General features: G+C 47.6%; 1 protein-coding gene across 2 annotated transcripts in view; it reads right to left on the minus strand.

Annotated features, from left to right (window-relative positions):
• Positions 1-1,357: 1,357 nt before the first annotated feature.
• EDEM1 (ER degradation enhancing alpha-mannosidase like protein 1) overlaps positions 1,358-22,091 on the minus strand; it is a 28,121-nt gene continuing 7,387 nt past the window's right edge. Inside the window, exons 3-12 of one of the 2 annotated variants that reach the window (XM_019984750.2) lie at positions 19,479-19,582; positions 18,109-18,280; positions 16,897-17,080; positions 15,646-15,820; positions 13,487-13,607; positions 12,854-13,024; positions 10,812-10,885; positions 9,846-9,942; positions 7,433-7,636; positions 1,358-5,134 (exon numbers count right to left, since the gene is read on the minus strand). In XM_019984750.2, coding sequence (XP_019840309.2) covers positions 5,045-5,134; positions 7,433-7,636; positions 9,846-9,942; positions 10,812-10,885; positions 12,854-13,024; positions 13,487-13,607; positions 15,646-15,820; positions 16,897-17,080; positions 18,109-18,280; positions 19,479-19,582 — 1,392 coding nt within the window. In that variant the 3' untranslated portion in view covers positions 1,358-5,044. Of the gene's footprint in view, positions 5,135-7,432; positions 7,637-9,845; positions 9,943-10,811; positions 10,886-12,853; positions 13,025-13,486; positions 13,608-15,645; positions 15,821-16,896; positions 17,081-18,108; positions 18,281-19,478; positions 19,583-22,091 lie in introns of those variants that run through there. The other variant, XM_070776297.1, reaches the window with a different exon arrangement.

Below are 22,091 nucleotides of genomic sequence, written 5' to 3' on the forward strand. Positions count from 1 at the left end.
TCATGATTATAATAAACATCGGAGAAGGCAATGGCACCCCACTCCAGTACTCTTGCCTGGAAAATCCCATAGACAAAGGAGCCTGGTAGGCTGCAGTCCATGGGGTCGCGAAGAGTCGGAGACGACTGAGCGACTTCACTTTCCCTTTTCACTTTCATGCACTGGAGAAGGAAATGGCAACCCACTCCAGTGTTCTTGCCTGGAGAATCCCAGGGACGGCGGAGCCTGGTGGGCTGCCGTCTATGGGGTCGCACAGAGTCGGACACGACTGAAGCGACTTAGCAGCAGCAGCATAATAAACATACTGAGCCTGTCACGTGCCACATGGCGCATCTTGCAGGTAATAACCCACTCAGTCCACCGTATGCATATGGATTCTTATTACCATCCGTGTCATGGATGGGAAAACTGAAAACAAGATGGTATAACTTGCATAACTTGGCACAAAGCTCATCAGTGGTAGAGCTAGGACTTACCTCAAATGGTGTGGCTCTGAGGCCCAAGCCTCACCCTGATGCTCTACAGTGGCATCCACACAGGACGCTCTAGTCCACTCGCTCCGTGGTGGGCCGAGGACTCAGGCTCCCAGGCTCAGCCTCCTGGAGAGGGAAGGCGGGGCCGAGGCGGGATCCATGGCTCTTCAACTGTCCACAGGCGTCCTGGGCTGGCCTCGGCTTTTCAGGCAGACTAACCCATGGGACTTCATAAACACCCACCCTGCCTTACATGGGCGTGCATTCTGGTATCAGCAGGCACTTTCCATCTCGAGACTACTCTTTACCCTGTAGCAATTCATGATTTTTACAAAGGCCCATCAAAATTGCCACGACACAGAACTAGCACGGCAGGATCTCACAGGGACCAAATCATCAACCTCCTTCTAGACACTGTCATGACTCAGGCAGCAGTAGGCACAGGGGCCACCCCTCCGAAACCCTCCTGGCTCGTGCTTCCTCTGGACCATGAATCCCATCTTAACCTGTAAGAAGTTGGGAGAAAGGAACTGCCGTGCTTAAGGTAACAGAGAGAACTGCTTCCAGGCTGTAGAAAGACTTGGATAAATGACAGCAAGAATTGTGAGTGAGTCAGTGCCTGGGAGAAAGAGGCCAAGGTAAAGAGGGTAGGAACAGAACAAAGGTCATCAAGAGTGGCTCTGACCCGTATGTGAAGGACGGTTAAATCATGGCGTGGCAGACAAACTGGAGTGGTATTAGTCAGGGCTGAGCTGTAAAAAAACAAAATAAAGTTTTTATTCATCCAGTTTTATGTTTCCCTTAAAGACTGTGCTCCTTGTGTTAGCCCTCTATATAATGTGCATATGTAAGTACATAAAAGAGAAACAAAATGACAACTCAAAAAAAAAAAAAAAGAATTCTTTTAATAAAAATTACTCATAAAAATCCTAATAAATTTCCAAGAGCAAGATATTTCTTAGTACATTTATAAAAGAACATTTGGTCCTTTTACAAAAAGCTCCCTTTTAATTTAAATACATTTCTTATTTACAGATTACACATAAAATATCATCTATAGTTGCAAAGCATATTGCACATTACAGACAGAAGCATTTGTGTATTTCAATAGGTTTTCCCAGAGTTTCCAACTCTAGATTTTTTTCCTTTTGTAAAAACAGATTTACCTTTCTTGGGCACAATAAATAAAAAATACAGCTTGTGTTTTGCTATTTAAAACTAAAAATACCTTTCAAAATATTTCTCTGCCTCTCAGAAAGAGGGAAGCGGGTAATGAATTGGGAAGGTCCACAGGTACTCGACATTCTCGCCAGATTCACATCCAGATTCAAGTTGGGAACGCAACCCTGAGCCCTATAAAACCTGGAGACACAGCCCAGAGACCCACCCCTCCCTTCTCACTTTCATAAGAGTCCCTGCCCTGCAGGAACAGGCACTAGAGAAGGAGCTGGATGTCTGGGAATGCAAAAGGAAAGAAAGATCAAGATTTTTTTTCCCTAAAGTCCCTGCTCAGCCACTGTAGGGCTAGGGCAATCATCCAGCCCGACCTGTTAACCAGCATTAAATTTGAAATCAGCAAAAGAGAAAGACCTCTGGAAAAAAGGAATGTCTGATACTGCATCTGTGAAACCCAAAGCAAAGGGTGACAGTTTGCAATCATTCAATCAAGTGAGCTAAGAAAATGGCTGAGGGGCATTTTCCTTTGGTGGGGGACACGGTGTGGAGGTAAGAGTGGAATTCAGCTGAGACCCTCAGACTGCACCATGGCACTTATCCAGCCAGGGAGCTAGAGACTGACTTCCATCTGCACAGACACCATCCTGGAGCATAAATACCTAGAAAACTACTGAAGTGTGTGCTCTTGCCCTGTGACCCAGGACAGCCTCAGAACCTGGGGATGCAGAAGCTCTGAAGCACGGACTTGAACATGGAAGCTGATGTTCACCCAGGCCAAGACAATCAGAGAGCTAGCAAACACTTCCCTCATCACCTCCTCCTTCTCCAGGAAATGGAATCTCTCAGTTACACCATCTCAACCCGCAAAGCCTGCCCTGGAACGATTTAGAACTCTGAGGGGGTAGATTTCAACTCAACCCACAAAGGTAGCTATAAGGTAGCTTCCCACAAAGGTTTGGCAAAACCATTTTCATTGAGTCAACTAAAGCGGAGCCTTTAGACACTAGCTGCGCATGGGAATGCAAGGATGGTGCGGGCTGTTCCAAAGCATGGCATGCTTGGGATCAGGGTGTTCCCAGGGCAAGTAACAGAGCAAGGGACTTCCCCTGACACTCCTCTCCTCAGCCCTCCCCTCCCTGATCTCTTCCAACACAGAATAGAAGGAACAGCAAAAACCCTGCAGGATTACATCACAGTTGTCGACATTCTGATCTTCAAAAAGAAAGCAAGATTTGAATGTGGCTCAGAGAACCTTCTCTTGTAACTAGCAAGAGATGGCATTCTGGCATCTAGTCACTGAGGGCAATCTGAAAGCTTGGCAACCAGGGTGAGAATGAGCCCCTCACCCTCGGACTCACAACCAGTACAAGTCCAGGGCCTGGAAGCTAAGAGGGAACATGTCTTCCATCAACCTGTGGCCCTGAGATGCTTCTGCAACACTCAGGTCCTGGCCCCTGGTCCAGAGTGGGAGGGGCGATGGGATGCCTAAGCCCACAGGAGGGGGTTGTGGGGGTGTGATCACACCACTGCGTGATCACGGAGGGCCCACTTTCTTCCCTGAGGTGCCCCATTCTCCCAAGAGGCTCACTGATAGTCCCACCTTGGTTAACCTGGAGAAAAGGCACAGGGCCACTTGTATTTAAATGGGATATTTTGGTTTCAACAAAGCAACGAAAACATTGAAAATATACAGGATATTCTCAAAGAAAACTTTCTATTCAGTAGATGAGACAGTGTTGATAAACAGAATGCTTCTAAAATGAAGAAAAAATGTAAAATAAGAAGCATTTGATGTGTTTTTTTTTTCCTTTAAAACAATTTGCACAGTAAATGTTAAAAAGACAGGCATTTATTACTGTGACATTTATTACTGAAAATCCCTTTTTTAGAAATTTCAAAGAACTGAATTATATATCCATTTTTAAAAAACAGTAACACAAGTTTTCAAGAATAAAACTCCTCTCTTTTGATAGGAAATGCAATGGCTTACACAGCCCTCTCTTCTAGGTTTAAAAAGACTAAAATAAAATCATTTGAAGTGTGCCAGCAGTAACGGGGGCACCACACACGACAGGTGAAGTTGGAGGTTTTGAAGAGACTTCCTACCCTCTCTGCGGAGATTCATGTCAACCTCTGACGCTACAGGGAAGCCAAGCTCAGGGTTCAAGCCCACCTCTGCTTTCTCTGAGCACTCTGCACAAGTTCAAAGAGACATAGTCCATTCTCGCTAAGGAAATAATGACAACAAAGAAAAGAGGCGCTTTAGCACGACTTCCTTCGTATATATGCTTGCTTAAAATAGCAGGCTGAAAGGCAAGGATGGGCCAAGAAGTTTTCATAATCTACCTATCTGATACCCCATCCCATCCCCCTTTCACTGTGGTCTCACCATGGAGCAATACGAAACAAGCCTGCTAAAACCATAGCAGCAGCTGTGACATCCAGTGGCCCAAACAAAAATATAAGGCACTAATCGAAAGCCTGTATTACACAGAGAAACGGCTCAAGGACACCAGGAAGTCATCTGGTCATTTCTTTCTCCCTGACTTGGCTAAATGGCACTAGACACAGGAAACGAAAACAAAACACTCCCAACCCAAACACGGTCAGAACTGAGAATCCTTGGTTGGCAGATGTAAGACTCAGATGATCACAGGTATTTTTCTCTCCCTAAAAGGCACCTGGTTCTGAAACTGTGGGAGATCCTCAGGTAAGCTCATGAGAAACAGAGACCACCACTTGGAAGACCTACCTGTAAAGCTCTTGAACGGGGATGTGACAACCTAAGAGACTGCCTGTTAGAATCCGGCTCCCTTTGTGAGCAGATAATCTTGTCACTCTGACAATCACACGGGGCACAGATGCATAACTGGATTCTTCCCCACGTGACTGACAGTCACGGAGGAGAGACCTGGGAAGGAGCCCAGTGATCCAGAGAGAGGATGACAAAATAGAATAAACAGAGCAGTGAGGGGAACCGCAGGACCTGTTGCACAGAAATTCATTCACAATCCTCTGGTGGAGAGGTAGTCAGGCTGCAGTCACACGAGCACAGGCAGAGAAGACTTGACTCGACAGACTCCGAAGTAGGAAGCTCTGAGGATCCAGCCAAAGACAGCCTGTCCACGGTGCACATCGTAAGAGGCCAACTTCTACGTACCTTTCCACTTCAAAGTATATCCTTAAGACAAACGGGCATTTTATTGAACAGAAGAGAAACACTAAAGTGTGCAAGGATCTACCAGATGTGCGCGGGGAGCTGGAAAGAAAATTCCTACACCATCGTGGATGGCCAGACTTCCATCCTCCTCCACTTCGGATTGGGTCTCGGCCTGGCCCGGGGTTCAGCTGTTTGGGGTCCGGTTGCAGATGGAGACCACACGGGGGAGGGCAGATCAAATCAAGCCAACCATCTGGTCAATCTGTCGCATGTAGATGCTCTTTAGGGGCAGGGCGTATCGCCTCTCATCAGGAACCCGATTGCACTGGAAAGAAAATCAATGAAGTACCATTTGAACGAGTTAAAACCGTGTGTGTTAATCCCTCAGAAGGGGTGACCAGATGACCTCCCCTGGGGTTTCTCATCCTGGCACTGTGGACTCTTTGGGCCTATCCTGGGCACTGCAGGATGGTTAACAGCATCCATGGGCCTCTCCACCTACATGCCCCTCACCCCTAACCCCCAGCTGTGACAACCAATGTCCCCAGACACTGCCCAATGTCCTTTGAGGAACACAGGTACCACCAGTTTAGGACCACTGATGTAATTTACAGATGAAGATGTAGAGACCCAGGGAAACTAAAGACATGCACCCAGGGACTTCCCTGGAGGTTAGGACTCCACGCTTCCACTGTAGGGGGCACAGGTTCAATCCCTGCTCAGGAAACTAAGATCGCACATGCTGCAAGGTGTGGCCAAAAAAAGACATACGTGCATGCAAGTACAGATGGTTCGGACTAAAAGCTGTATCCCTTGGGTGTTTAACCGACCTAGAATTGCAAAAAGAAAAAAAAACCTTGGCTATTTGAAAACTGTTGCTTTTCTGAGTTTACATGATTAAGAGTGCAAAGCTTTCTTCTCCCTCTCTCTCAGAGGGGACCTAAGTTTGAGAACCAAATGTGTTGTGTGGAAGCAGTTTCCACATACATTCATGCCCCTCCTCAGAAAAACACTTTCCTGCTGCTCTCACTGGAACTCGCTTGCCCAGGGCCTCATCTCCGCAAGATCCAGACTGACAGGTCCTTAGGGTGGTCCCCACCCTCCCTCCCAGCTCCTGCTTTTTGTAGGAACTGTGCCTTCTGCCTGTCCCTCTGAAACCTCCCCCTCATCATTCTAGTAGCGACTGAGAAGCAAGCTCCTGAGTGAAGCCCTCCTTGGCTTGCCAGCAGGCTAATTTCTCCGTCTTCCATGTCCCAACAGCACTTTACACAGCCTCCTACTGACGAGCACTCAGGGGGAGCAGATCTCTGTCCACAACAGACCCTGAGCCGAACCAGCACCAGGACCACAATGACTGGCCCAAACCCCGGCGCCTGGCACAATGGGATCTGGTCTATGATGTGAGCATCTCCTCCAGTCCGAGTCTGGCTTCCCCCACGTGCTCCGCCGTGACCTGAACCTTTCAGTGCCTCGCTGCTTCCAGCTACGAATCGGACATGTAGACTACCTACCCCTCCCAGGGCTGCTATGAGAAGTTCACATACTTAATTTCAGCACTTAGATTGGTGCTCAGCACATGTGAACTCTATAAATGCTGACTCTGATGGTTACTCTTCCTTCTGCCCTTCCCTTTCCTTCTCAGTTGTATTTTATTCATTTAATCTACACTCCATGGCCTACTGGAAATTTCAAGGACTTTGCTCTGCTCTGGCCTGTTGATTTAGTTCAGAAACTGAAAGACTTTCAATGAGACACAAAAGGAAAAAGTACAGTCTGGGATGAGAGGGCATGCCCTAACCCAGGTAGCCTGGGGGGAGGTGGCAGGACTCTTGGCAACTGAGGCTTTTCCTGAGGAGGGAGCTGGCATAGGATGCACTGTGAGATCATGAGGTTTGCTCTATCACCGGATGCAGCGCCCACATCCAGACCAACCTGCTGGGCTCAAATCAACACAACTACCTTTGGCTGAAAGGAAAGACTCGAGGATGTGTTTCCAAACCTTCCTCACTGCTCTCAGGGATGGTCCAGGAGTGCCCAGTTGAGCCCCCCCTTTAAATGAGGCCAGATACGTCTTGCACTTTGTAAATTTTTTGGCTACACCACATGGCATGTGGGATCTTAGTTCCCTGACAGCTGATCAACCATGCACCCCCTGCATTGGGAGAGCAGAACCACTGGACCTCCAGGGACATCCTGACCCGAGGGACGCTATGCACAGGCTCCCCGGCCCTCGGGCTCCTGGTGGGGCTGGCCCACGAGAAGCTCCAGCAGATCGGAAGCGCTATGTTCACTTTGCCAGCCCCCTTCCCACACAGTCACAGAAGCCAGCCCAGAGCAGCGGCTCCTGCCCAGAGGCCGCCCCCAGCACAGGCTTCTCTGCATCAGGGCTCCCATGACCACCCAGTCCACCGGCCCCTCAGCCCGGAGCACTGGCGGGCGGCTGCCCCAACTGTGTCCTTACACCCTGATGGCACCTACAGAAACAGCCCCTTGCTGAAACTCTTCTCAAATTACCCAAGCTGCAGGTGCCAAGAATATTCTGTTAAGACCCCTGGATGACAATATTATGAGGAGTGTTTTCTCTTCCTCCACGGACAAATCACCCCTTGAGACAGCAACTTACATTGGAGCTGGAGTTGATGACGTTCAGCTCCTGAGGTTTAGGCCTGTGCCCAGACTTTCCCACTTGGTCCGGCCCTCCCTCTTCAGAGAAGAACTCCTTCCAGGGTGACTCCCGGAGATGTTCGTCAACAGATATAATGTGTCCCTCAGTTGTAAACATGTATCTGGTTCCAGATTTGTGTACTGGGTTCTCCTCATCAAAGAGCTAGTGGGGGGAAAAAACACAGATACAATTGTAGCATGTTTGGAACTAATTCATAGGGGTGAGCCAGACTACTTCGAGATAAGAATTTGCTAAGCTCTCAGACCAACCCAGGCTGTGAAGTGTGCGTGCTAAGTGGCTTCAGTCGGTGTGCCTCTTTGTGACCCTATGACTGGTAGCCAGCCCCGCTCCTCTGTCCATGGAATTTTCCAGCCAAGAATACTGGAGTAGGTTGCCATGCCCTCCTCCAGGAGATCTTGCTGACTCAGGGATCAAACCCACGTCTCTTACGTCTCCTGCATTGGCAGGCAGATTTTTTACCACTAGCAGCACCTGGGAAGCCCGTGGGGCAGAATCACCGGTTGTGTTTAAGTTCAGATGCCTGAACTTCCCTGACCCCACCTAGACCTAGAGGTTAGAAAGCCCAGGCCTAAGACCCCAGTGACACTAGTCTGTATAGGCCCCAGATGATGCTCCTCGCCCCACTCCCCTAAGAGTTCAAGTGCTGGGATTCAGGAACTGGCCCCCACCTCAGCCCTAAACTGTAAAAACTCCATAGAGAAGGAGGTACATGGCTTATTCTTCACTGGATCCCCAGGGTCTGGCCCTGACACACATTCCTACAGGGGCTCTGTGGGAACAGGGCACCCAAGGCAGTCCCTTCCTTCAGCAATAGACGTGGGGGTGAAGAAGCGTGCAGCGAGGGCATCTAGAAAGACCTAGCTGAGTAGGGACAGGTCAGAGTGGGAGAAGGCAGGTGTGCAAAAAATGACAAATGAGGCAAAAAGTAGAAACAGATCTCTTCAAGATGGGAAAAAACCTTACAGGCATCTCAAGTATTTTACAAATGAGAAAAAAACACTCAGCAGGGCTGGTCTATGTTTACACAGCTCGAAGGAGAAGAACAGGGCCAGCCCAGGTTCTCCCCCTCCCCCCATGACCGGACCGAGTTCTTTCCCTTCAAACACCCTGGGGGTCTCCTTCATTCATTCGCTCCAGGATTTGCCCCATGAACATCCCAGACACCACAGGCTGCAGGACGGGATGTCTGGAAGAACCATCTGAGCCACTTGGCAGAATGACAGATGCCTGTGCCTGCTTCTGAAGCTTCCAACTCAACATGGCTCTAATCTTAACAGGGTGACTCCAATCCAGCTACCCCTGGGCTTGGGAACCACTGAACTAGATACAGGGAACCTATCACCACTGATGGCTATCTCTGGATCTTTGCCTAAGGTCCCCATGCTGTTTCCCCACCAGGAAGTCCCGACCTTTGGAGCCTTGAGAGAAAGAAAGCAGCCTCATGCCCTGGTGCAAATGCCTCACACGTCCAAGGCTGAGTAGCCGAGTGGAAAGAGCACTGGACAAGGAGTCAGGACTGGTTGCTCTGCCATGTCACCACCCCCGGAACGCAAGCAAGTCCCCTGACCTCCCTCCAGAGATGACAGATCCCAAGGGGAAGAATGAACACCAACCAGATGATCCCAAAGGTTTCTTCCAGATCCAAAAGTTCAGTTTCTACCCAAACAGGTGAGCATGTGTGTCTGGACAGAGAGCTGGCTGGGCTGTGGGTCTCACGAGAGCACACACGTCAGGGAAAATGAGATCTGAGACCCTGCTCTTTTCCTCAGAGGAACGTTCCAACCCCCAGGCTCACAAGGGTCCTCTAAGAACTGCCGTCTGCACTCCACACGCTGTGCGACGCTAGGGGTGTGTGTGTGTGTGTGTGTGTGTGTAGGGGTGTGTGTGTGTGTGTATGTGTGTGTGTAGGTGTGTGTGTGTGTGTGTGTGTGTGTGTGTGTGTGTGTGTGTGTGTGTGTGTGTGTCCTGGGCAGTACTTCCTCCATGAGGCCAGGAACCACAGAGGACACATCAACGTGCTTTTGTTCTGACAGGGTGGCACCCCTGGGCCAGCGAGATGCCCAGCACGGAGCAGTGCCTGCTCATGTATGTTAGATGGAGGCAAAAGGCATGCTTGCTTGCTGTATAGCACAGGAATATGCTCTGTGATGACCTACAAGGGTGGGATGGGGGTGGGGAGGTGGGATATTCCAGAGGGAGGGGACATATGTATACTTATGGCTGATTCATGCTGTTGTACAACAGAAACCAACACAATACTGTAAGGCAATTGTCCTCCCATTAAAAAAAAAAAGGCATGCTTGCTTTCAGCAGAATGAAACACTCTGGGTCAATCTCACAGCACACGTACCAGATACAGGTATTTACAGGTCTCGCTGAGAAAGAAGCTCTCCATCCGGTCCTCCTTGGACTTGTCGATGACATGATGCAGCGTAGCGTAGCCACACCTACGAAACAGTCGTCCGGTCAGTCCCACAGTGCCCCTCCCACCTGCTCATTCACTTAAGAGGCAGAAGCAATCTATTAACAGAATAACCAAATGATCAAACGCCACCGGGGAAAATGAAACAGGGTGGGTTTAAAAGCTACCTTTTTTTTAGCCTCAACTGACTGTCTGCAAATTCATTAAAAAGTGGTCTGGCAGCCAAATCATTAGGTGAATGGTGGGGAAAGGGGTACGAAGGTGGTGGAGAGTGTTTGCCAAAAGTGTGACAAGACACCAAGAAAAATGACTGGCAACAAATTCTAAAGGACTGATTTACATTTCATGTCCCAGTACTTGTAGACTGACTTCTCATTCGGATGGTTTAAAACAGTATTTTGTAAGAAAATATTTATTTTACAGGTTTATTTATTTATTACTAGGTTAAGAAAAGCAGGTCACAAAATTTAGTTTTTATACATATATACACACATTACAGACATATATAAATGTATAAAAAAGAGTGTAAGACTCTATACTTAAATGCTAATGGTAGTTATCTCTGCACATGGAGATCACAGTGATAATATTCTACCTCTATATTTTCTATACTCCCTAAACTTTTTAGCATATGTATTATTTGTATAACAGGGAAATAAGTTACTTAAAAAGAGTCCATAGAGTCTGCTAGAACTCTACAGGAATAAAGGTGAAAAAAAATTTTTTAATTCACACTATAACAGGCAGGTTCTACTATACAAGAAGGAATCTCCCTGCAAAATTAACATTAAGGGTCTGTTCTAAAGAGTAAAACACCAAATAGAATATTATCACCCCAGAACGACTCAGAATAAAAGTGGTCAACAGGAAAAGGAAGGAACTTAGGAAACTAACTTGACTTTTGTGTACTTTTCCAGACTCTGCAGAATGTCCATTCCTACATGGAGGTAGAAGGGATTCTTGGTTGCCTAGAGAGAACATGAGAGAAGGTGATCCAGGGGGCCTGGGAGACACGCCACCCATACACACTGTGCTGCCTGCGGGGCTTTCCCGAGGAGGCACGGCCACTTTATCCTGCAGGGTCTCGAACGTTAAAAGGACTAAGGTATACGGTGAATTCTGGTCAAAGTGCACCTCCAACCTGCTTAACTTGAATGTCGGGCTGGGGATGGCAAGAAGGCCTGCTTCCAGGGCAGATCAACCCCCTGCCTTTGGCTTTCCTGATCCCCCATCATGACAGTCCTGCGTCTAAGGACAAATCCAGTTTCTGTGTTGTCTGAGAACTCTTCAGAAACCTCAACCGCGAGCACAGAAAACAGGACTTTGCCTCCATTCCACACACAGCGCTGGGAAGAACTGCCTGGGGACAAGATTTCTGAAGCATCTGCAGGAGCCTCCACACTCTCTGTCCTCTAATCACCCCCAGGACGCAGACCCGGGGCTGCTGCCTCTTCTGTCACAGACTCATAGATGGTTTTGTGAGGGAAAGAAAAATTCTCTGGGAGGACTAGACTTTCCTCCCAAAACAAGTTTAAAAGTTGGGGATAATCTACAATCCATTCCCAGTGCCAAGCCCGCAGGAGCAGCAGAAGCAAACAACCACAAAGTCACTGTCTCTGGATTAGGAGAGTGCAGGGAGAGGCCTCAGAGGGCAAGGCGGTAAAGCCGAAGATTTCTTTGGCTTCTAAGAAAATAGGCAATGTGAAGAAGAAGCTGCAAGAGGAAAGAAACAGTGACAGAAGCCAAGAGCCTAAACCCAAGGGCAACAGACCTCAGCTTAAGGGGAGGCCACGGACGGTGCCCGAGAGTCACCCTTGGAGCGTGAGTGGCCTGACTCGGCCCTGAGTCCAGGGAGGCAGAGTCACAAGCTGGCTCCTCCTCTGACAGGTTACAACTCACAAGGTCTCTCTACCCCCGTGAGGTCAATTACCAGCTGCACAGGATTTCTGCCTCTTTTAGAAGCAAATGGCAAGGATTCGGTGTTTTTAAAAAAAAAAAATTATTGAATAAATCTAAACTACAACACTGGGAATTCTTCAGTGGTCCAGTGGTTAAGAATCCTCCTTCCAATGCAGGGGACATGGGTCTGATCCTGGGTCAGGGAACTAAGATCCCACATGCCATGGGGTAAGTAAGTCCATGTGCCACAAGCACTGAGCCTGTTCGCTCTGGAGTCGAAGCCCACGCACCACAAGGAAGACCCAGTGCAGTCAAAATGAAAAAATAAAAATAAACTACAGCACTAATCCTGCTAGCAGAGCTCGTAAGATCTCCTTGCAAGGGCCTGCTCACTACACACGTCATTATACGGCTGCTGAACACACGGAGGGCCAGCTTCTCAGAAAGTGAGCAGCTCTGGTGCTATATTTGCGAATGGCTGACAACTCTCGGTGTGTATACATGCATGGCGTGCACAGAGGTATAAATATCTGCCTTAAACTGTGGGGGAGAAGATTCTTCACAGTTAAAGTGACATTTCCTCTGGCATTCGTAATTTCACAAAAGAAAAAGACTGTTTTTTTTTTAAAGGATTAAACAAAAAATAGGTATTCAGATGAATCCCAGGTGATTCCCTTTCCAGCTAAGGAACAGACTTCGTTCGTCTGAATAATTTACACAGCCCAGGGTTCCCCAGGGAGAGTTCTTTGGTCCAATATATTTGGAAAACAGTGAGTACCAAATGTGCCTCTTGATTGTTTTAAGGGTGGGAGAAACAAGTCCTGGAGTGAAGATAGGAGCCAGCTTTGCAGAATGTGGGTCACATGCGTACGTGACCGCAGACGCCTTCCCTGTCCTGTGGAACCACAGCTGACGCTGCGCGCTCACCAGGCTCTGGGCGGGCAGTCACCCCAACGGTCACTGTGAAGTAACTTGGTTCTCCACCTGTCGGCAAGCACTCCCTGTGAACCAACTGCTCCAGGCCTTCCCAGCAGTACCTGGTAGAGGAGATACGTGGACTCCACCAGCTCGGGCCTCAGCGGATAGAAGAGCACGTCGGGGGCCTGCAGCTGCCAGTTGTACCTCTCGGGGAGGGCCCCGTAGCGCTTCCAGATGGCGTAGTAGAAGGCATGCAGGCAGATGGCGTCTTCCACGTCTCCTATCAGAACCTGCGGGAAAGACGCAGGGCCCCAGGCTAGGATGGGGTTCTCACAGTGGCAGGACGTGACACATGGGCCCTGGGCTCCCCCTCCACCCACTGGCTATCTGATCCGCAAACATAGCTGGAGACAAACCCAACCCAAAAGCTGCCTGTGGGACAGACGCCACCCCCCATCTGGCCATCAGTGCCACATTCCCGAGGACTGCAGAGGACAAGAGGCTAACTCCTCATGAGCAAAGCATTGACAACTGAGAGATGGACCATCCAGAAATTTTACACCCTTTACTTTTCAGGCATGGCTTTGCGCTGATTCAGTGCGGAGTAATTTTCAAAGAGAACAATGGACACATACTGTGCCATGAACTGCCCAAATCTGAAGGAGCCAGAGAACATTCTGGAACCATACAAAGAAAAGAGGGGGCAGAACACTTTCCAATGACTTCACTAAGCAAACGGAATTGTGAAATACCTGCAGTCCAGGGAAGAAGGCCTGCAGAGAGTCGATCCACGTGTTCATGAGCTGCCCGCTGAACATGTTCACGTTGACGTAGAGGGGCGGGTCCCCTTCTCCCTCGTTACAGGCTTCCCGACTGAGGAGCCAAGCAGAATGGTCAGAGAGAAGGAAGAGACACAGCTCTAGCCCTGTTCCTCCATCAGCCCCCAGCAGCTTCACTTCAGTGGAATCAACATCAACCTTTGCTCCCAACACAGTCTTTAAACCTTTGGAGACAGACCGCCTCTCCCTGTCAATACAGTACTCTAGCACGAGATGACACCTACTGTAAGACAAAAGTTCCGAACTTGGCCATCGTAACACATTGACTTGTCACTGCACTTTGCAGAAAGCACTTTGACATGCAGGTTTGAGTAATATTTCCATGTAATTTGGTATATTTTCCAGCCAATGAAAAAGCATTTCCGTACAAGGCTTCCCTCATAGCTCAGTTGGTAAATGCCTACAATGCAGGAGACCCATGTTCGATTCCTCGGGCATGAAGATCCACTGGAGAAGGGATTAGGCTACCCACTCCAGTATTCTTGGGCTTCCCTTGTGGCTCAGCTGCTAAAGAATCTGCCTACAATGTGGGAGACTGGGTTGGGAAGATCCCCTGGAGAAGGGAAAGGCTATCCATTCCAGTATTCTGGCCTGGAGAATTCCATGGATTGTATAGTCCATGGGGATGCAAAGTTGGACACGACTGAGCAACTTTCACTTTCAATTTGGTATATACAGTGAGTCAGTCTTGACCTGAGTGGGGAAGCCTAGTTCTTTCTGCAGAAGAGTCTCGTCTCTAATAGAATCCTACACCACAGGGCCTGGGCCTGGAGGAGCACATCAGAGCCAAGGAGCTCAGGGATTACCACTCGATTTAGTAAATGCAGGGGCTTTAAAAAATAAAAAGGACTGAACTCTGGCCAAACAGCCTTTTACCTAAACATAGCACTTGCCTGTTCATACAACAGCTAGGGTGGAAATGTGTCCGAGAAAATCCTACCAAGCAAGCAACTCAGTAGCTGTCACTTGCTCTGGCCACTTAATAGACGCCAAGTGCACAGGGGAAGACCCAGGAAGAGAGAGGAGGCACAGGGTAGAAGCTGCTGCAGCTTCAAATGGCACTTCTCTGCCATCCTCAATGCACAACCGACAAGCAGCAAACAGTACTGTTTTTACCAAATACGCCATTTTGCTGTATAATAAAAACTAATGCAACACTGTAAACCAACTATACTCCAATAAAAATTAATTTAAAAAATAAAATAAAAAATAATTACTAAGAAAACAAACACAGAAGGGAAAAAAAATGTGATAACTGTCCTTCCTCTCATCAAGTATAAAGACTGAACCTAACTTCTCTGGAAAGTGAACCAAAACAACTGTGCCACAAGGCAGCTCTATGTGCAGTTAAAGCCTGAGAAACCGGGGACGTGTCACTCCTTGTGGCAGCCACTCCCCAAGTACCCCCAGCGACCCCTGCCTCTGGGCTGTCACAAGCCACTCCCCAAGTAGCCCCCAGCGACCCCTGCCTCTGGGCTGTCACAAGCCACTCCCCAAGTAGCCCCCAGCGACCCCTGCCTCTGGGCCCTCACACCTTTGTGCTGTCCCTCACACACTGCATCAGGCTTGGTCTGTGTGACCAACAGTCCAGCAGAAGTTCTGGTTGTCATTCCCAGATTAGGACGTGAAAGCACAGGGCGGTTTCTGGAGGGTCCCTTTCTGTCTCTCTCAGACCACTCATTCTGGGGCAGCCAGCTGCCACGAGCTGCCTATGGAGAGGTCCATGTGGCAAGGAACTGAGACCTCCGGCCACAGCCAGGGAGCAACCGAAGCTTGGGAGGGAGCCCTCCAGCCTGGCCCAAGCCATGACATGGCTGCAACTTGTGGGCGACCTCGTGAGAATTGGCGAGAGAACATTCGCTGTTTAAGCCACTAGGCTTCGGGGTAATTTGTCACACAGCCGTAAAGAGCCAATACACCGCTTCATCCCCAGATGACCAGCTAACAACTAGGAGGCAGTAAAACGAGGCCCGAGACCAGAGCCTGCGAATTGCGTGGAGAAGAACATGAATACCTCACGACACATTCTGCTTGCTCAACGGAACAAGGAGACAGGCGGTGAGGAGACATACCCTCTCCTTAAGTAGTTCTGAATACTCTGATATGCAGCATTAAACATTTCTAGGTCTTCTTTTTCTCCAAAGAGAATGTAAGATTTCAAGAGGTATTCATAGAAGGAGTCCAGTCCGGCACCCAAGCCACTCTGCTTGCCGACCCAGTGGCCCGTCTGAATGTTCACAACATTGCCTGTGAAAATAAGTGGAGCTCGTCAGGACCCAGGGCCGAGGGGCAGGAGGCCTCCTACTTCAGCCCCATGGCCCCTCAGTACCTTCATCCCGCACAGGGAAGAGGCAGCAAGGGTACAAGGCCTCTTGCGTGATCTGACAAATGGAAGGAAGACTGAAAATATCTATATTAGAATTTAAAAGTGCTGTATACAAAAGTTTCATGTGACAGGCTGCAAGGGCTTATGGAAAATTTTAAAGTTGACAGTTTGGGGTGACACTGGGTGAAAAATGGGGAGACTATTTTATTTTTCCTGTTGTTAAATACAACAAATTTGTGAGAAACTAAGGAATAATCGAAAATCACTTTTAAACGGCAGTACTTTTGCAATGACACTCTAGGCTCCAGGACCCCCAATCCAGTTCCCTCCCAGTGACAAGAAAATATTTCTCAAAATAAGACAGTTATAAGAGGCAACAACCTATTTTAAGATAACATCTTGAGCTAGTAAAATACTAATAATTATTGAAGATAAATAATGAGTACATAGGGGCTCATTATTCATGAACCTTTCTCTTACTTCAATAGGAAACTGAATTTTTCAGTATGTTTGAAATAATTTTTTAATAATGTCTTGACCAAAATTCTGGAGGAAAAAAAGAAAAATCTAATACTGGTTTAATCTGACTTTCAACCTACTATCATACGGTGAGATTTCTGTAAAGGAGAAAGTCACTCTACCAGTTAGCTCTAAATTCCTATATTTGGAACCTCATACTGAAACAACATCATTTGCCTCTGAGGCAGCTCTTTTTATAGCATTCCCATTAACAATTATTTTCAAGTGGAATATGCCAAGGGATTCAAATCGGAAGGGAGCCCTCAGATAGGAAAAGCATGATTCCATGCCATCAAACCTTCCAGCCTCCCTCTAAGAAAAGTCACACGGAGAAACACTGAGAGCCCCCCTCTCTGAGTTGTCAATTTCAGGTTCCACGGTACAAGGAAAAAGGAGTGGAGAGGAGGGAGGGCCCCAGAGAAGAGGAAAGGAAAGGGGGTGATGCTCTCGGCACCAAGACCTGACAGGGTCCCCGCACCTAACAATCCCGTGTCGCTGCTCCGCAAGCTCCAAAGGGCTTTCACGGCTCGCCTGGCCACCCACTCAAACGTGGAATCCCCCAGCAGTCGGCTTAGAATCCCAAATTCCACCAGGAGGGAACCAGCACCGGCCGTGCACGTCTCATTATTGCTGTCGGGAGGAACGCCTGTCTTTAGATTCACCTGGGGATAGGAAGAGACAAAGGATTTGTGGCAACAGTCAAGGAACTCACGTGGCTAGGAGGCCAAGTCACAGCGACCACACTCCACTAAGGAACCAAGCTTCCTGCAGGCTGAGTCAGCCCCTGCCTCCTGCTCTATGTCCGAGACAAACATGGGAACGAGTTTAAGACACACAAACAAGATGATACGAACACCAGAGCCCTGTGTTATTCGTAAGAGCCAGTCTTGGAGGAATCACAATAACGCTATTCACTAATACGCCTCTTTTCAGCAGATTTCCAGGTTCTCTTCATGGTTATGCAGCACCAGGCTTTGGTATGGGGGACAAAGGCAAGCTGTGGAATCATGCAGAAATTTTAAGTGAGCTGCTATGAAGCCAGTCCTGCTCAGCAAACATGAACAAATCTCAGGCTGGGAGAGAAAGGGCACCCAGCGAGAGCATGACAGCCTGTTCCATCATGGAGGCTCCCGAGGTCTGGCAGTTCTCTACTGGTTACCCGGAGGCTGACTCAATTCCCAGAGGAGCTCTGGGCTCAGCAAATCAGACGCCACAGAGACAGAATCTTCTTCCATATGTTGCATTTAAATCAGCAGCTAACTTGCTGTCTATACAGGCTTTATTTGAAAGATCCACGTGAAACAACATACACTGAACTCCTATGGTATACGTGTGAGGGTGTCTGGGGAAATGGACCCAGGTCAGAAACGAAGACAAATTCCCCTCACTGTTTTGTTGTAGCACAGGATACAAATCCCACCTGTAAAAGGGGTTAAGAAGACTGACTGAACAGAGGAACGTAACTTTCTTAAGAAGAAGGATAAGTCAGATATGTCCTATGCCTAGCACACGATAGGTGTTCAGTAAATGCTGAATGAGTTAAAACCGATGTGTATCATATTTAGGGCTAAATTCTCTCAAGGACATGGATTTCCTCTTCCACATCAGCCCCACTCCTTCCCGCAAATAAATTCATCAACAAAGAGTGTTCATTCAGGCAAGGGGTGAGTTATGGAAACCGTCCACCTACCCGAGGGTAGGGGATCCCAGTCTTGGTGTTTTCAAAGGCAGGGAGGAGCCTCACGGCCAGGTCGTGAGCCATGTGTAACAGCTCGTTGTCATAATCCTTAATCGTCATGTCACCAAAGGGCTGCTTGGAGTCGGTTATTATTCTGTGGGCAGAAAGAAGGCTCCCCAGAACCCTAAAGACAGGAAGAACAAAAGAATAAAAATCATGTTGGCTGTACAATCCGGTTCAGAATGACAGCAGCAGGCTCGAATCCCCTGTGGACTTAGCACTGCCTGAATCAGAGGGGCTGAACTTACTGACCCCCTGACATTCTTTCTGGCCCTTGACAGGGAACAATCAATTGCTAGCTAAGCACACTACTGAAAAGGAGAGGGCGATCCATTCATCTGAGTCTACTGAGAATAACCCCCTTCTAGTGATAACCTTGTCTGGTAATCGTCATCATCTCATCACAAGACAGCGGCCTCATCAGTCCCAGCATAAATATCACTTTTTAGTACTAATAAACTACTCTTGGTTTCTCTCACTTGGGGGAGAAAACTTAGCCAAACAAGAAAAAAGAAAAGAGCAAGATAACAAATACCAAGTAACTTTTGTAGCTCTAGCTGCCAAACAACATGAAATTCTCCAACTTCTGGTGCAGAGGCAAGGAGGGGAAGAGGAAGAGAAGAGGAGAGAATGGCCCACCGAGAGGCAGGGGCCACCAGCTTACATCCCCAGCCCTCAGGGGCCACAAGTTCATGTCCCCTCCAATGAGCAGAAGTGGACTGTGACTTTTTCAGAACTTTAAATAAATGCTACACAAATAAATGTTATGCAATGATACAATTTTCAAAGTTTCAGTGGAATAGGAAAGCTGTCACGGTCTATCAGACTAAAAAGGTGAGATATAAAACATGAGTCAATACATAAGAGGGAGAGATGGAGGAAGTTAGGGGGGGTGAGGGGGAAAGGAAGGAGAGAGAAAGACACACGGGAGCAAAGTGACCCACATGGTAAGCAGTGGTTTTCTGCAGGTGGTAGGTGAGATGAGAAACTCTGATTTCTTCAGAAATACACAGGGGTTTTCCTAGGACACAGTGAAGGAAATGAGACCAGACGTAAAGTGAAATCATGAAAAACTCTTTTAAAGGGACACCTATCTTAAATACACATTAAAGTGTCTTTCTATTCAGCCCCAAATGGAATTACTTTGAAATGGCCATTGTTTCAGTTTTGATCCATCCAAAAGAGAGGAAAAGGGGACACTGAGCCCACGAGGTCTACATGGACTCCCCAGCTGGACCCTGTGGCCCATGAACCGTCACAGGGATATTCCCCTCACTCACACACACAAGAGCGGCTTTCAGTCTGTTTGACAATCCTTTTACCTTATGGTGGCCTCGAAGACCTGCACGGTGGAATCTTTGTCAAAGGAAACTGTGTTGATCACTAACTTGACTGCTTTCTGGAACTCGGATGAATTTCCCATTATCTTTAAAAAGAGGAACACACGCCATTATGACGGCATGAAATGACACCGAGGTTACATGATCACAGGAGCTGGGCCACATCATCTGAATGTCTGTAAGTGCTGTGGTTTTGCCACTCATGGCAGCAGAAACACAAAAGCCCAGTTATCTCTTAGAATACATTCTGGGACAGATGGCAAGCCCATTTCCACCAAACTAAAGAACCGTATCTCCAGATGGCAAAACTTTGACAATAACTCCTCATAAAATCATTAGCAGCCTTCGTCACCCCTCCCCAGCCCCCCTCAGCTTCACTCTGATTATTTAGCAAGGCAGGCATTACAGTTCCTGAAGTTCCTGAAATGAGTAAAAACCAATCCCAAAATAAAAGAAACAAAAAAACAGGCTATTCCCTCTGTTCCTCAAATAATTCAACAGCTTGGGTACTTGGTTTCCAGGAGACTAAAACATCTGGGAAACTGACTCTTTGCTTGTTACCCAGATGTCTGAACACGCTGAGAAATAGTGGTATTATCTTTGGGAGGACAGCATAAGGCCAATGCCATTCAAAACCAACACAACACGCAAGTAACCAGCCCTACATCCTTTGTAAAAAATATTCTAGAATTATGATTCCTATTTTTGGGTGTGTGGATATGGTATCATTCCAAGCATCTCTCTCTTATGTGAAGTGCAAATTGAGCATAAAATTTGATAAATTAACCAGAACTGAAATGTTTTCATGCTGTTCAAAATTTTATGACCATCCTGGGACTATAATGACAACATAAGGACACATCCAAAAAAAAAGAATGAAAAAACAAATGATGTCATTCAGATACTACTTTTTCAAGTGTTTCTTATCTCCTAGTATTTATTGATCTAGTGCATCTTTTTTTCTTTTTCTCCCCCTCACTGTTATTTTGCTGTTCCATGCAGAGAAAGTACAGTTTCTTTTCTGGCTTTTAATTTGGTTTTTTAACAAGATCATGCAATCCTGCTGCAAGTTGCATCAAGTAGTCAAGGGACTGCTATTGTCTGAGTGTTTCCCAAATACACCTGTTACGGTTTGTTTAAAATGTCAGCAAAAGCAAAGGGAAACCTCAACAGAAGTAACATCTGAAAAAGAAGGTTGCAGTGTACATCAAAGACCGGATATTTCTACCGTGAAAACCACAGCAATGGGTCTGTTTCCCTACTGATGTTCACCAGCAGCCGAATCTGTTAGCAGCTGCAGATGCTGATATGAGCTCAGAGCACGTGCAAGACAGAGGAGGAAGGTTTCAGTGACATATTGTAATTTACCATTTTATAAGCTACAGAACAGAGTAATGATGCTCTGAAATCGCTCACTTAGGCTTAAGAAAAGCTGGGTTGGACAGAAGCATTACACAGGCTTCTTTACTGCAAAACTTCTCACAGCCTTGAAAAGGCTGGTGTCCACAGTGGCTTTCCAAGAGTGGGCAGACTGGGAGGATTTCTCAAGTTCATTTGGGAACAGAATTGTCCTTTGCAGGGGCACACCCTTGGAATCTGTGTTGGGAAATGTCAGATTCGTCAAAATTCATTTTCTTAACACCTATTTGTACTCCCACCATGATCGGACACCATGAGGCGTGGACAGAGTGCAGTGATGAACAGAGGCAAGGTCTCTGTACTTCACAAGCACGGCAGAGAGATAAAAAGATACAATGGGGGACTTCCCTGGTGGTCCAGTGATTAAGAATCTGCCTTGCAATGCAGGGGATGCAAGTTCAATCCCTGGTCAGGGAACTAAGATCCCACATGTCACAGAGCAACTAAACCCACACCACAACTAAAGATCCTACATGACACAACAAAGGTGCCACCTGCTGCAACTAAGACCCGACGAAGCCAAATAAATAAAGATATTTACAAAAAGATACAATGGGACCAAAAGAGAGGGCTCAGGGAGAAAAGGTGGCCTTTCATAAGCTAGATATATATATATGTCTTGGGATTTTTTTTTTTTTAAAGCAATACTTGTAGGCTGAGTCAGCCTCTGGTATCTTCAACGAGTTAACTCTAATTAGGGTGAACATACTAGTCTGGGCGGCTTCCCTGGTGGGTTAACAGTAAAGAATCTGCTTGCCAAAGCAGGAGACGCCAGGTTTGATCCCTGGGTTGGGAAGATCCCCTGGAGAAGGAAATGGCAGCCCACTTCAGTATTCTTGCCTGGAGAACCCCAAGGACAGAGAAGCCTGGTGGGCTACAGTCCATGGGGTCACAAAGAGCTGGACACAGCTGAGCGGCTAAACAACAACACTAGCCTGGGCCCATTTTGATGAGTGACGGCAGATGCTGACAGGCAGCAGCCATCACTTGAGAAGGAGAAATTAAACTGAGAAGGGAAACTAAACTGCTGTGCAACTACAGCCTGGCAGCACGCAAGCCTGGACTTCCTGCAGACCATGAGCCCAGGGGAACACACAAAGACCGCCCAAGCTCTCCCCGAGCTCTCGGAATTCTAGTGCTGGCCAAGATCTAGGACAGCTGTCATGCAAACTTAGC

The sequence above is a fragment of the Bos indicus genome, chromosome 22 (genome assembly GCF_029378745.1).
Source record: "Bos indicus isolate NIAB-ARS_2022 breed Sahiwal x Tharparkar chromosome 22, NIAB-ARS_B.indTharparkar_mat_pri_1.0, whole genome shotgun sequence".
Lineage (NCBI taxonomy): Eukaryota > Metazoa > Chordata > Mammalia > Artiodactyla > Bovidae > Bos > Bos indicus.